This window comes from Peromyscus eremicus, chromosome 10, assembly GCF_949786415.1.
Source record: "Peromyscus eremicus chromosome 10, PerEre_H2_v1, whole genome shotgun sequence".
In the NCBI taxonomy this organism is placed as follows: Eukaryota; Metazoa; Chordata; class Mammalia; order Rodentia; family Cricetidae; genus Peromyscus; species Peromyscus eremicus.
This window is the reverse complement of record NC_081426.1, coordinates 25,980,089-25,995,431: the sequence shown is the minus strand read 5'-3', so window position 1 is coordinate 25,995,431 and position 15,343 is coordinate 25,980,089. Positions and strand designations below refer to the sequence as shown.

At 49.7% G+C, this 15,343-nt stretch overlaps 1 protein-coding gene across 4 annotated transcripts; it reads left to right on the top strand.

The window, feature by feature from the left end:
- The first annotated feature begins 3,024 nt into the window (after nucleotides 1–3,024).
- LOC131920591 (SEC14-like protein 3) lies at nucleotides 3,025–13,668 on the top strand. Of its 4 annotated transcripts, none has more exons than XM_059275020.1 (12): nucleotides 3,025–3,078; nucleotides 4,010–4,085; nucleotides 4,331–4,374; nucleotides 4,505–4,564; nucleotides 5,866–6,054; nucleotides 6,864–6,959; nucleotides 7,759–7,819; nucleotides 9,196–9,279; nucleotides 11,961–12,067; nucleotides 12,408–12,547; nucleotides 12,634–12,803; nucleotides 13,540–13,668. In XM_059275020.1, exons 1-12 carry the CDS (start codon nucleotides 3,025–3,027, stop codon nucleotides 13,659–13,661), a joined length of 1,203 nt encoding a protein of 400 aa, XP_059131003.1. In that variant the 3' UTR covers nucleotides 13,662–13,668. The 4 variants fall into 4 exon arrangements, with proteins under 4 accessions (XP_059131003.1, XP_059131001.1, XP_059131000.1 ...); XM_059275018.1 differs by having other exon boundaries at nucleotides 9,196–9,283; nucleotides 11,965–12,067; XM_059275017.1 differs by having other exon boundaries at nucleotides 9,196–9,286; nucleotides 11,965–12,067.
- Nucleotides 13,669–15,343: the final 1,675 nt, after the last annotated feature.

Sequence of the window (15,343 nt, the reverse complement as noted above, 5' to 3'; positions counted from 1 at the left end):
AGAGTCAGACACTGTACTCACTCACTGCTATGAGTCTCAGAGACACCGTACTCACTCACTGCTATGAGTCTCACAAAACCCCAAGCTAAACAACCACAGCATGTATGCAGAGGACCTCGCACAGACCCATGCAGGCTCCATGATTGTCTCCAGTCTCTGTGAGCCCCTACAAGCCCTGCTTAGTTGATTCTGTGGGCTGTGTTCTCCTGTGTCCTTGACCCCTCTGTCTCCTATAGTCCTTCACCAGTGTGAAGCTCCTGGAGCTGAGGCTGTGGGACAGTCAAATCCCTGGATGAGCTATTTAGCTGCCCCACGTCATGCCTTGATTTACTCATCTGTAGAATACACTAAACAATGGTACCCATCCCTTCTAGGGAGGTTCTAAGTCTGGTAGAGATGCTGTGCTCAGAATTGGACTTGGCTTGAGACATGACTTCACTAAATGTGATCATTCTAGCTATAAGCCACATGGGGGAATTAAAGTTCAAATGAATGCCAGGCCCAGTGGTACAGACCTGTGATCTCAGCTACTCGGGACACTGATCAGGAAGATCACAAGTTTAAGGTTTGGCTGGGCTACAGAGTGAATACAAGGCCATCCTGAGCAATTTAGTGAGACCCTGTTTCAATATAAAAAGTTAAAAGAGGGGCTGGGGTAGTGTAGTTCAGTGGTAAGACACCTGCATAGCCTAGTCTAAGGCCTGGGCTCACTCTCCAGTACCAGAGAGAAAGAAAGGAGTTTGGAGAAGGATTCGGTTAAAAACCACAGGTCTACCAGTCATGGTGCACACTGGTGATCAGCAAGCATCAGTACTGCCCTGGCTAGAGTTTTATGTGCTACAGTGCACACCTGTGATCCCAGCACTTGGGAGATAAATCAGAAGGTTCTCGAGTTTGACGCCAGCCTGGATTACACGGGAAACACAGACTCACAACAACAACAACAAAAACCCAGACTTTGGTTATTCTGTTATTTCACACAGGAGGAGTGGCTACTAAATGCGTTAACCAGGACAGGTTAGATACAGCCCATGCCCGCCATCCCAGGAAGTTCTGTTGACGGCTCATGCACAGTAAACTGCTTGGCACGTTTGTGGTCCAGTCAGAAGGGCTCAGAGTTCCTACAAAGATCCACAGCTCCTGGAAGGACGCTCACCTCTCTTCCTGACCCTCTTTCCCAGCCTGGGGTCCCAGGGCACCTCCCATTAGAAGGATTAGGGAGAGAACAGAGACTGGTGAGAAACAGGCGGGATTAGGAGCTAATGACAGAGCAGCTGTGGAACTCAATCTCCACAGGTCCCCAGCCTGGGGGAAGTGGGTAGTTGGAATGTGAAGTGGGGTGGGGTTGGGCGTGGAGAGTTACCTAACTGCTCCAGAGTGACACACCAGGTCCCCGGACAGAGGGCAATGGACAAAGGTAGCCCCTTCTCCTGTGGACCCAACTGTATCAGGGGCACAAGTCAGGCAAGGTACCAGCAGGCGGCGTCTGGAGCCCCACATCCATCTCCTTAAAGAACCCTGAGATAGCCCAGGGTTGCCCCAAAATTGGACATCTAGGATGCTGAAGGTTAGGAATAGTGGACCTGGGACAGTCTTGAGCAGAGTGGCTTGGGCTAGCCTAGCTATGTTAACTAAGGCTAGCCCAGGATAGTTTCTGCCCATGCACATTCTCTTGAGACAGCTTTGCTTGTTGATTGGTTGGTTGGCTGGTTGGTTCTGAGACAGGGTCTTGCTGTGTAGACCAGGCTGTCCTTGAACTTTACAACCCTCCTGCCTCAGCCTCCTGAGTGCCGGGTTGAAGGTTTTAATAGAGACCGTAATTGACAGGATGGTCTTTCCCTTATCAGGGCTCCAGAGAAGGGGAAGGGAACAATCCCCTAGCAGGGCACAAAAACCCAAGCACTCAGTGTTCTTGTCCATGTAAGCGGGCAGAGCTGGCAGCCCTCTGTTAGGAATGAGTGGCCCCAGCAAACATCAGGCTGAAAGGCTTTACAAGGAAATCCAGAGCAGGGATAGGCCTCAGGCCCATCTGGTGGTAGGATGTCAGAATGAGACAGAGAGCAAACGACACAGGAACCTTCTGGGCTTCCCTGAGCACCTGCTGTGAATGACCTACCAGCTTCTTCTCCCCCAGGTGGATGCCTCTTGCTGGCCATATACGGAAATCCCCCAAAGACATCCTTGCCCCCAAGACCATGCTCCTGCCCCACCTGAACCCTCAATACTAATGGGAGCTGTACATAACCAGAGGCCCCACACACAGGGTTCTAGGTAGACGCTGGCCGGGGGGAGATGTCTGGCCTTTCCCTATGTTCAAGTCTATCGGACCAGTTCCTCGCAATGTAGTTTGAAAGACACCAGGAAAGGTAGCTTTGGCCCTGTGAAAAAGACAGCCTTCACCACGGACCTTTGAGTTCCATCTTCAGCCCTTTTTGCAGTACTGGGACTTGAACCCAGGACTGTGGGTACACTAGGCAAGCTCTACCCAAAATTGCAGCCCATCCCACAGCCTGTCTACCTCCTGACTGTGAGTGTTTGCTACAGCTGAAGCGTGTGAGCTTCTCCCAACTCTGAACATAGTGCAGGGATGCTCAGTAGGTGGAGCACCCTGTAGGAGCCGGGGGAGGCTTGGGGAGCTCCTCCATCAGGAGAACAAGGAGACCGAGCCTTAGGGAAAGGCTGTACCTCTGAGGAGTGGGGCTCATCCGCATGGGACTCCCCCTTCTCCAGGACAGTGGTCACGGCTTGCAGGGAAGGCCAGCCTCCCTCCTCTACAGCTGCCTCATCTGGCAGAGGTCCTGGCACACCCTCGGGTCTGCCGTTTCCTCCAGACCTGTCCCAGGGCCAAGCACGGGACCTCACCTAATCCCAGTTATGTAATGTCCAATCTAAAGAACTGGCCTGGAGGAGGCGCCTGAGCCACACCCAGAGGTGGGGGCAAAAGGCTCCGGCTGGGTCTGGACAGACAGAGGAGGCTGGGCCTCTGCCTGCAGTGGTCACTGCTCCTCAGTCTCAGCCATCACCATGAGTGGCCGAGTCGGAGACCTGAGCCCCAAGCAGGCAGAGACCCTGGCCAAGGTAAGAGATGCCCCTCCTGTAGGCCCTCAGGAGGGAATGACTGGGAGGTGGGGTGGAAGGGATCACCTGGCCCCTACCTCATTCAGCATGTCCTTGACATTGTCTCTTTGCTGTCCCTCTAAAGGGGTCCATCCTACACAGCTCAGTGACATCTGTGTCACCTCTACAGGGGTCAGTCCTACACAGCTCAGTGACATCAGTCCTGACCAGAACAGGTGTTACATGTGCAGAAGTAGACTTGCACTTAGCCAGGAGCTGGACCCAGAGGGCTCTACTTGGCAGTTGCCCACCCCCCCCTGCCCCCTGGGTGGGAGCTGGAAGATGCAGATGTCTGTCCTCTGGTGGATTCTTCTTTCCTGGGACTCAAAGGAAAGCTAGTCTGTAGGATTCAGATGAGAGAGACAGAACAGTGTTGGTGTGCCCACAGCTGAAGGGGAAGAGGACCCTTGATCATGAACCTCTCTCTCTCTCTCTCTCTCTCTCTCTCTCTCTCTCTCTCTCTCTCTCTCTCTCTTTCTTTCTTTCCTTCAGAGACACGTTTTTGTAAAAGATGGGAAGATGAGCGAATGCAGGAAGGGAACTAGGAAAACACCCACAGTCCTCTTTACTCACCCACCGCCCATTTATCTATTCCTCTTTCCACTCACTCACTGTCCTGTTCACCTGCCCATCTCTCCTCTTGCCTACCTATGCATAGATCCATCTGTTCATCCATCCACTGATCAACTGATCCTTTATTTTTTCTTTCTACCCACCCATTCATCCGTCCCTCCATTCTGCCTTTGATCTTACACTCTCCATTCTTCCACTCACCCACTTATGCCACTGTCAGACTGAGGGAGGGAGGGAAGGAGAGGTGATTATCAAATCTTCAAGTTGAGAGGCCAATGCTCAGTGTGAGAAACACATCAACAGGCATCTTTCTTTCCAGTTCCGAGAAAATGTCCAGGACGTGCTGCCCGCCCTGCCAAACCCTGATGATTATTTCCTTCTCCGTTGGCTCCGAGGTGAGGGAAGAGGTGGGGATGTTGAAGATGAGGGGACAGTAAGAAGACCTGGGTCCCCGCAGCTCCATAGCAATCCGTGGCTCTCAGGATCTGACCACACCATCTTGCTTCCCATGCTCAGGTCTAGGAGAGGGGCAGAAGAGGCAGGGTCCTCCTCAAATTCCCAGGGTCCCCCACTGCTTTCACAAGTTAGGGCAAGGCAACGCAGCCCTGTCCCACCTTCCCCTTCCCCCATCTTTCCTCAGCTCGGAACTTTGACCTGCAGAAATCGGAGGCCATGCTCCGCAAGGTAAAGCATCACCCAGGATTTGGAGATGGTATTCATGGGTGGGGGGCAATCAGTGTCTCATACGCCTACCTCCATGCCCTTTTCAGAGTGCTGGGAGCCCCACGGGGCCTAAACACCCTTTCATTTTCAGTATATGGAGTTCAGGAAGACCATGGACATTGACCACATCCTTGATTGGCAGCCCCCAGAGGTGAGCCCCCAACCCTAAACACTTCAATCTCTGTGGACATATCACCCAAGCAGCCTCTGGTCACTGGACACCATAAGGAAAGGACAGCAAGCAGAGATGCCCTTGGAAGCCATTAGCCCCACGGGGCCTTTTCTGTAAGAGTAACACATAATTCCTGCGTCAAGATTTCCAGCCAGCATTGGCCAGGCGGTGGTGGTGCACGCCTTTAATCCCAGCACTTGGGAGGCAGAGCCAGGCGGATCTCTGTGAGTTTGAGGCCAGCCTGGGCTACCAAGTGAGTTCCAGGAAAGGCACAAAGCTACACAGAGAAACTCTGTCTCAAAAAAAAAAAACAACAACAAAAAAAACCCAAACAAACAAAAAAAGGAATTCCAGCATTGGCTGGGCATGGTGGTAGACACCTTTAATTCCAGCACTTGGGAGGCAGAGGCAGGTGGATTTCTAGGTTCGAGGCCAGCCTGGTCTACAGAGTGAGTTTCAGGACAGCCTGGGCTACATAGAGAAACCCTGTCTTGAAAAACCAAAAAAAAAAAAAAAAAAAAAAAAGAAAAGAAAAGAAATAGTCCCAGCATGAGTTCATTTAATCACCTGAACACTGTGAGGCAAGTATTGTCACTCCTTCCATTCAGCAAAAGTCCAGCAACTTGCCCAAAGTCCCACAGTCCCATGATGAGGCTGGGGTTTGAGCTTAGTCCTGTCTGGCCCCCCAAACTTGTATCTGAGCCACTGTGGCCAGTCAGTCCCTCTGTGGCCCCACTCCAGAGTTACAAAGCATCCTGTCCAGGTTAGAAAGCAACAACCTATCAAGGGACTGGTAAGGGTGGTACCCATACTGGGGTCACAGTAACGTGATGGTCACAATGTGGACAGTATACCATGTTTCCCAGCATTTATTACAGAGCAAGAATCTGAGCCATCTTATGCAAGAGGAGGTGGGATGGAGCCCAGAGAGGTGGCATCGTTTGCTCAAGAAGAGGGGAACAGCAGTATCTGTATTTGAACCAGACCTACTGACCTTCAGTATTGACCTTCTCTATCACTAAACAAGACAGAGAAGACATTGCAGGCAGGACCAATGAACCCAGAAGCCTGAAGCCAGGTCTGGCTGGTACTGGGCTTTCGTATTATAGCAATGAACATGGCCCTCCCTTGCAAGACCCTCAATTTTCTCACTTGGGACAGTGTAGGCCAATGTTTTGTCCCATGGCAGGGGACAAAATTTGGGTCTGATAGGTTAGTCAGGTCTGGGGGCCCCCAGAGAGGTGTGTGATGCCGAGTGTCATGTATCTTTCCATGCCTAGGTGATCCAGAAGTACATGCCTGGTGGCCTGTGTGGCTATGACCGTGACGGATGCCCCGTATGGTATGACATCATCGGGCCACTGGACCCCAAAGGGTTGCTTTTCTCAGTCACCAAGCAGGACCTGTTGAAGACCAAGATGAGGGACTGTGAGCGTATCCTGCATGAATGTGACCTGCAGACAGAGCGGGTGAGGTTCTGGCCGGATGGGTGAGTGATTGGATGCAGGAGAAGCTGTCGGGGGCCATGGTCCCAAGAATACACCAGTGTTCTCTCTACTACCATGGTCAGAGGGCTCTCAGGTTAAATAGTGCCACTGCTTATCAGCTGTGTGAACTTGGAAAGTTTCTTAACTCTCTGAGCCTACCTCCTCACCCTTGGCAGGACAGTCTGCAAAGAGTAAAAAGTTGATGACAGTGACGATGTTCCCCAACTAATGATGGGGTTACATCCTAATAAACCCATTCTAAGTTTAAAATACCATTAGTTGGAGATGCACCTAAAATGCCTAACCCACTCAGCATCATAGCTTAGCCTAGCCTGCCTCAAACATGTGCAGAGTACTTTCATTAAACCACAATTGGACATCAGAAGATTACATCGTCCTGAATATTCCTAGTCCATAAAAACAAGGCAAAATTCAACATTCAGACTAAGGATTTGACTGAATTTGTGTTGCTTCACACCATCGTAAATTTAAAAAAATAAATAAATAAGTCCAGCTATTGTCAGTGAAAGGAGGGTGGATGGATGGATGGGTGGATGGATGGATGGGTGGGTGGATGGGTGGGTGGGTGGATGGGTGGATGGGTGGATGGATGGATGGAAGGGTGGATAGGTGAATGGACGGATGAGTGGGGAGATGCGTTCATTCTTGTACTCTTGCTACTCTGAGGACAGAGTGGAGGCTTAGAAGCATCCTGAGGGGTCATGTACTTGGGTCACCAACTCCCAAGACTACACTTTGACCCCATCACTGCCCCTTGCTCATCCTCACAGCTGGGGAGGAAGATTGAAACCATTGTGATGATATTTGACTGCGAGGGTCTGGGACTGAAGCACTTCTGGAAACCTCTGGTGGAAGTGTACCAGGAGGTAAGGAGGCCCAGGGGTAGACAGACGGACACACACACACACACACACACACACACACACACACACACACACTCTTGGGTGACAAGCTTGGCCTGCTTGACCCTTACATTCACTTAGAACACAAATTAATAAAAGGTGGTTTCCTTCCTAGCCCCCGCCCCCAAAGGAAACCTTACTAGGGCTCCTAGAAAGTCCACAGAGCAGACCTTAGGAGAGCACAGGGCCTGTTTCCACAGTCCCAGCCCTGTCATCCCCATGCTCTGAGCCCTGGGCAAGTCATCTGCCCCCCACCGCCCATCTGCCCTGTGACCCCACCATGCTTCAGGTTCCTCACCTCCAGAACGGGGACAGTGAGACCGGAAGGTTTGATGAGGCTGTAAAGCACGTGCACAGTGCTGGGCAGATACTGAACAGCTGACCCGTGTGTAGTCACATGACTATCATCTGCTATTAAAATAATTATTGGCCTTTAATCCCAGCACTTGGGAGGCAGAGGCAGTGGATCTCTGTGAGTTCGAGGCCAGCCTGGGCTACCGAGTGAGTTCCAGGAAAGGTGCAAAGCTACACAGAGAAACCCTGTCTCGAAAAACCAAATAAATAAAAATAAAAATAAAAAACACAATGACTATTGGTTACTATGAGCATTGGTTCTAACAATCCAAGGTGAGGAGGTTCCCTTCAGAGGGCAATGGAGGTGATACCAAAAAAGAAAACTTGTCTAAAATCTTCACGCGGGAGATGGCAAAGGAGGGGAAGGGGAGAAGGTGTGGGCTCTGAGGAGGCTTTCTTGGTTCCACAGTTCTTTGCCCTCCTTGAAGCGAACTACCCAGAGACCCTGAAGTTCATGCTCATTGTGAAAGGTAAGTGAGAAGTGACTTCCCCTGCCCGGGGCCCGTGCCCTCATCATCCACCCTCAAGGTTCAGTGCCTCTCCCAGGGCTGTGTGAGGAGGTTTGCTTGCTGCCTGCATGCAAGCCACTTGGCTCTGGCACAGAGGAAGTGCCCAGGAAATGCCAGCAGCTGGCTTCCCACCTCCTCTAGAAAAGCCTTTCCCCTCTCCCAGCCTGATCAACTCTTCCTTCTTGGACCCTCTCTGGCCCTAAGCTGCCCAGGCTGGCGGTGAACTCACTCCATAACCCACATAGGCTTTGCAATCCTCCTGCCTCAGCCTTCAGAATGGATGAGACTGCAGGCCTGCACCACCAGGCCTATACTCCTATTCATTCTGTTTTTCTTTCTTTCTTTTATTTTTTTTTGGGGGGGGTCATTTTGTGTTTGTTTGTTTGTTTGTTTGTTTGTTGAGACAGAGTCTGAATGTGTAGCTCTGGCTGTCCTGGAACTCACTCTGTAGACCAGGCTGACCTTGAGCTCACAGTGATCCTCCTGTCTCTGCCTCCTGAGTGCTGAGACTAAAGGCATGTACCATCACTACGCAGCTCATTGTGTTTTTCTGAGCAAGTTATCTGCTCGCTCTATGAAGGAATCTAAGCCTATGCCTATGGTGCACATTCCAGGCTTGGCACCATTCTGGGTGCTCACTAGCCATTCAGGTGGCCATTCCCTGGGTAGGTAGGTAGATAGAAGGACGGCTTGTTTGATAGTTGATTAACTCATTGCTTGACTAGTTGTCCAGTTGATTAGCTAATTGGTTGTCTGACTAGCCAAGTAGCTAGTGATGTGTTAGAGAGTTGACTGGGCTGGCTGACTAGTTGACTGGCTTTGGACTTGGTTGATTGCCTGGCTAGCATTTTGGTAATGGATGTTTGGGTGGTTGCCTGGCATATTGGCTGACTGGCTGGTTTGTTCTTCAGCTGAATTTGCATGGTCAGCTGGTTATTTGGATCACTGGCTCTTTGTGTGAATGTTTGGTAGCTGGAGAGAGCAGTTGATTAGCTGTCTAGCTGGTTGGTCAGCAGGCTGATTGATTTTCTTTTTGGCTGACTTGGTAAATTTGACTTCGGTGAGTTGGTGAATTGGGAGATTATTTGTTAACAGGCTGACCAGTTTGGAAGGCTTGTTAGCTTACTGGCTGGATGAGGAGGAGGCTGGTGACCAGCTCATTTATGCGGTGGGTAAGTGGCTGATGAATGGCTGGTTAGTTGGCTATTTCTTGGGTGACTGGGTCAGGGTCTGGGCTGGCCGAGTCCGTCATGATTCTGTATCACTGGCTGTGTCTGTTGTGGAAAAGTGGCCCCGTGGCTTGACTTCTTCCTGTTATTCTTCTTGTGTCCTTCCAGCCACCAAACTGTTCCCTGTGGGCTACAACCTCATGAAGCCATTCCTGAGTGAGGACACACGGAGGAAAATTGTGGTGTTGGGAAGTAAGTTGTTCCAGTGGCCCTGGTTGTATGCCTCACACATCAGCTTTAGAGTGATGTTGGTCTGTCATCCCTTCCAGCACTCAGCATGTGCTTGCAGTCACAGGCTCCTTCTTCCCGCAGTAAGATGGGGCTCATCATGTAGGGCCAAGTCATCTCCTAAGCCTTATTCTCTGCCTTGGTCCTCGGGTGAGTTGGGAGGAAGGCGTTCCTGACCCCTACCCCTGTAAGTTTCTGCTGTGTTGCTCCTCAGCCTTGGCTCTCTATGTGCCCTGGCTTCCCTTCTGCACTTGGACACCCAGTTCTTCTAACGGCATCTCAGGCTGAGGAGGAAAAGCAGGAGAAGTAGCCAAGATTCAGAGAAGGCAGTCGGACACGAAGGGTCTGGATAAATGCAGAATGATGCATCCATTCAGTGAATTCTGGGCAGCTGCAGAAGCTGTGCTGTGGCTGGATATTGCTTTTTGCTGTTTTGTTTTGCTCTTTGAGGCAGGCTATCATGGAGCTCATGCTGGCTTCAGACTCACTAAGTAGCCAAAGAGAACCTTGAACTCCTGGTCCCCCTTCCTCTAGCTGATTACAAGAGTGCACCACCCTACCCAGAAATTCACAACTGAATAATGGAAAAAAAAATATTGCCAAGTGGAAAAAAAATGGAAGTAGATCAGAGAGCCACATGGTGAGCGGGGAAGGCTGACTTAGTGATGGCCTACCTTGAAGCATGGCAGACATGGTTCTCACCTCAGAATTCATGGTGAAAAGAAAAACCTGAGTGTTCTAGCACACACTTTGTAATCCCAGCACTGAGGGTGTGGAGATAGGAAGATTCCCCAGGGCTCACTGGCCAGAAGCCTCGCCTGATTGGTGATCCCAGGCAATGAGAGACTCACATCGGAAAAAAAAAAAATCCAAGTAGATAAGCCCTGAGGAGTGCTGCCATAGGTTACCCTCTGACCTCCATGAAGGTGCACATATGTGCATGCATGTTGATGGGCACACACATGTGCACCTACACACCAGCCACAGGGAAACAATGATTTGTTTTTCTAAAACTAAGTGTACGGGGTCAGAGTGATGGCTGAGCTGCCACCAGGCTGGTGACCTGAGTGCCGCCCGGAACCCACACAGGCGAAGGAGAAAACTGACCCCCACAAGTTATCCTCTGCCTTCTACATGTGTGCTGTGATGTGTGACCCCTTCACACACAAAATAAATAAATAAATATGATTTTAAAAATAATAAAGCAAATGTGTACAAAACAAACAGGTCTCTAGAAGGAAATACAAACAGAATAGATGATGTTTTTAAAGGTATTGTTTGTCTTTAACTGTTTTCTCAATTTTGCATATTAATATGAGTAAGAAAAACAACTTACTTTTATTTTTTGTTTTGTTTTTTGAGACAGAGTGGCCTCAAACTCACCATCTTCCTGCCTCAGTCTCATGAGTGCCGAGACTACAATTGTGTTCCATTGCCCTGACAAGAATTGCTTTTAGTAGTAGCAGAAGTGGGTTGTGGGTATAGCTCAGCCAAGTACTTTCCCAGCACATATGAGGCCCTGAGTTCTATCCGTGGCAAGGTAAAGTAAGTGGATAGATAGATAGATAGATAGATAGATAGATAGATAGATAATTGATAGATAAATAGATAGATAGATGATAGATATTGATAGACAGACAGATAGATGATAGATGATTGGTAGATGATAGATGATTGATTGATAGATAGATAGATTGATGATAGATGATAGATAATAGATAGGTAGATAGATAGATAGATAGATAGATAGATAGATAGATAAGATAAAATGAAGAAAACTAATTCTCAAGCATAAATCAGTGAGCCTGAGCTTAGAGGAAAACCATCTCCCACGCAGAATGTTCACATCATCTAATTATGTGATCTATTATTCCTTATATTCCTTATAAGGGAGTCTTATATTCCTCAATTTCTTTCTTCCCAATACCCCAGCTCCTACCCCTACCCAGTTTCACTATGAAGGAGAGCTTGATGGATGACAAGATAGCCTCGTTGTGGGGAGGCAACAAATCCTGACACAGTATGAACCCACAAGTCTATGCCCTCTACTCCCCTTGGTGCCCCACAAGGCTCAGTACATTAGGCCCCAGCATTCCAGACATTGTGATATTTCCAACTGGAGATAAGAAATATTCCACAGCTATAAGGGTTAATTTAGGTTAGCCACAGGGCTAGGACCACAGCAATCCCCAGGACCCAGAACCCCTAGAGGTTCACATATGAATAACAGTCGTGGGCCTCATATCTGACGGTTGTGGTGATGAAAGGGACAGATGTCTCTCTAGACAGAGCTGCTCCCACCACAAGATCTGACTTACTGACTGGGTAATCTCAACAAGGTCCTGAACTCACTGGGCTTTGCAGTCCTCTTGAGACAATGAAGCAACTTTTAGCTTTACTACTCATGACTGGGAGACCTTCAAGAATGTCCAAGCCCAAAAGCCAAGGGTAAACATGTTTCGATAGCAACTGGATGCTATGAAAGCCATTTCCTATAGCCGGAGGTCCAGGAGACCTGGAAGTTATCCCCGGCAGCCTAACTCCCAGAGAGCTAGCAGACACAAGTTCAGGGTATCCTGGCTGGTGTGGGGGCTGTTAGGTCCTTTCCGCATGTGATAACCACCATTCAATCTCCCTGCTCCCAGACAGCTGGAAGGAAGGTTTGCTGAAACTCATCAGTCCTGAGGAACTGCCTGCTCATTTTGGGGGAACTCTGACTGACCCAGATGGGAACCCCAAATGTTTGACCAAGGTATACAGAGCCCGAGGATAGGAAGGAGTTGGAGGAGTAGAGATGGGTTCCTTTCCCATCCACTATTCATTCCACAAACATATCCAGATAGACCTCTGGGTATAGAGACCAGGTATTGAGCTGGGTGGGTCCAGCTTATTGGGACTTATGGGAGCTCCTGAGAAGATACACAGAGAAAGATGAAATAAGATTTGGAAATAAGCTGGAAGAAGAAGCTTCCAGGGGAAGTGCTGGCCCAGCCTAGAGAGCCAGGAAAGAATTCGGGGAAGGGGAGCAGAAATCTTCCCAGTGATGATAAGAGTGTCTCTGGCAAGAGAAATGACCCTAGACTCCGTTATAGATCAACTATGGTGGGGAGATCCCCAAGTCCATGTACGTGCGGGACCAGGTGAAGACTCAGTATGAACACTCAGTGCAGATCAGCCGTGGCTCCTCACACCAGGTGGAATATGAGATCCTGTTTCCAGGCTGTGTCCTCAGGTAGGGACAGACCGTCGCTCCTCCCATGGCTGGGCTCCGACCCCTCAGGGACCAATCACACTGAGTAGCAACCCGACCTCTCCCAGGTGGCAGTTCTCATCTGATGGTGCGGACATTGGCTTTGGAATTTTCCTCAAGACCAAGATGGGGGAGAGGCAGAAAGCCGGGGAGATGACTGAGGTGCTAACCAGCCAGCGCTACAATGCCCACATGGTACCTGAGGACGGGAGCCTCACCTGCGCAGAGGCTGGTGTCTGTAAGTCCACCCCCGCCCCTGCTGTGCATGGGCTCTGAAGACAGGAGCCACCTTCCATGTGGTTTAAAGGATGAACATGGGCAGTGGCCCCTTTCCCCAGACATATGCCAGGACCTACCGTCCAGGTTAGAGCTTTCATTCACTCCCAAGCCACATTCATGAACACCTAGTATGTGCCAAGGATCAGAAACACTCAAGCCCTGAAGGATTGAGAGTGCTTGGGCCACAGGACATAAGCAAAGGATAATAGGGCAGGTTTTTCCCCCCATGAGGCCATGGGAAGTAAGCCAACTTATGCACAGCTTCAAAGCTGAATGCCATGCTATCTCAGCTGCATGTCAGCCTCAGCATAGCTGCACAAGTGCAGAATTCTGACCTATCTGGGAAGGACTGTTCCTTGGGTCACTCGTGGTCTGAGGGTGAAGACCATTACCTCAGGCTTTGCCCAGCCCCCACTTTATCCAAGAGGGCTAGGGAGCTTCTGTTGCTCTCAAGGTCTGTCTCATCATGTGAGCATGCAGATGTGAAAACAATGGGATGTAATTAACACCCACTGTTCTCACCGTCTGTTCATGCAACTAAAGCCTGGCTTGGATGAATGCCAGGAGGAGGTAATGTCCGTTCACAGGCTCTGCTCAGGGTGGCAGGTCCCACAGGGAGGTGAAAGGTACAGTGGGGAGTTGCACCAGGTTGGCAAGCATGGCCAGTGGGAACTAATCTCCTATTTGTCTCCTAGATGTCCTGCGCTTTGACAATACCTACAGCTTCGTCCACGCCAAGAAGGTCAGCTTCACAGTTGAAGTGCTTCTCCCAGACGAGGGCATGCAGAAATATGATGAGGAGCTCACCCCTGTCTAGGCGGGTCCTCCACTTCTCAGAGACCCCGAACCTCGGTTTTCTCTCTACTCCCCCTTTCATTCCTAAAATCGATCATTAGTCCGGCTGACTATGTGACACCCATGAGTAGAGAAAGAGATAGCGAGGAGAAGATTTATCTGCTGTAATCAGATTTTAAAAGTATGAAAGGTTGGAGGGTATAAAGGTTGAGGAACAGAAAGAAGCAAGAAGGAAGATGAGATACGGGTGTCACTGAGGCCCAAGAATAGGGAAATGACTCTACTTGACCTCATCTATCCTAAGACATTTGTGCTTGGCTCCCTCCCTGTGAGCTGTGAGCAACTTGAGCTGAAGATTAGGTGAATCCCTTTTACTTCCACTCACTATATAGTAGATGCTTAGTGTATTCCTGTAAGTTAAACAGGGGACCAGAAGGCAGGGAGCATGTGGCTCACAGGAGCCATAAGGAAGAGACCAGACAGCAGATTTCAGCACCCCGGACAGAGCCACACTTGGTGGAGATCCAGGCCTTCCAACCTGACAGCGGTTTGTTCCTTTGGGAGTTTCAGACACAAAAGCTCCACACCTCTGGCAGGAGGTACCTGCTCCTGACTTTGCCTGACCCATCATTCCCATAAATACCTCCTTCCTTTTGAGCTCACAGCTCACATTTTAAGCAATTAAAGTAATTTTCCCCAAAGCAAAAGAAGTCACATCCTACTCCCTCTGCTGCTGGGCAAAACAATAACAACAGCTGTTGTTTGGTGAGGATCGTCACTGTTCCAAGTGCTTTACAAGTTTAGCTCACACCGTCTTCACACCACCCCAATACACCTGATTAAAGCCGCTTTATGAATGAAGAAACTGGGCTCAGAGAGGCTAAACTAGCCACTCAATGTCACATAGTCTTAAGCGGCAGATCTAGGACCTGAGTTTTGTAGTTCTTTATTTAGTCAGAAGGCGTTGCTCTAAAGTGCACCATGACGCCCCCTCAAAAGGCCCTGCTCTGACAAGGAGATAAGGAATGGTTTGATTGTCCTGCATCTTTCAGCAGAGTGTACTGGGTATCCCAGCCCTCCAGTCCCTTTTTATAGACTTCCTGCCCCATGCATGATACACAGACACTGGCTTGAATCCCTGGCTCCTGAAACAAATCTTGCCAAGAAATGATCAGTCCAGATGATGAGAATGGGCCAGAACTCAGGGGCCCTGCTGGTACCAGAAGATGCACCGTGGGAATTGGCTGAACGCTGAGTCTGGAGCCTGACTCTCACCAAACCATTGTTATTCTGTGGAGGGGAGCAGAGTCGTGCACACACTTAAGGGCACAGGCTCTTATGCCCATCTTCTAGATGGGAACTGTCTTAGGCTATGATGAAACACCATGACCAAAAACAACTTGGGAGAAAAAGGGTTTATTTCACTTACAGTTCCACATAACAGTTCATCATCAAAAGCAGTGAGGATGGGAGCTCACACAGGGTAGGATCCTGGATGCAGGACCTGATACAGAGGCCATGCAAGGGTGCTGCTTACTGGCTTGCTCCTCATGGCTTGCTCAGCCTGCTTTCTTACAGAACCCAGAACCACCAGTCCAGGATTGGCACCTCCCATCATGGGCTGGACCCTCCCCTATTGATCACTAATTGAGAAAATGCCCTACAGCCAGATCTTGTGATGGTATTTTCTCAATCGTGGCTCCC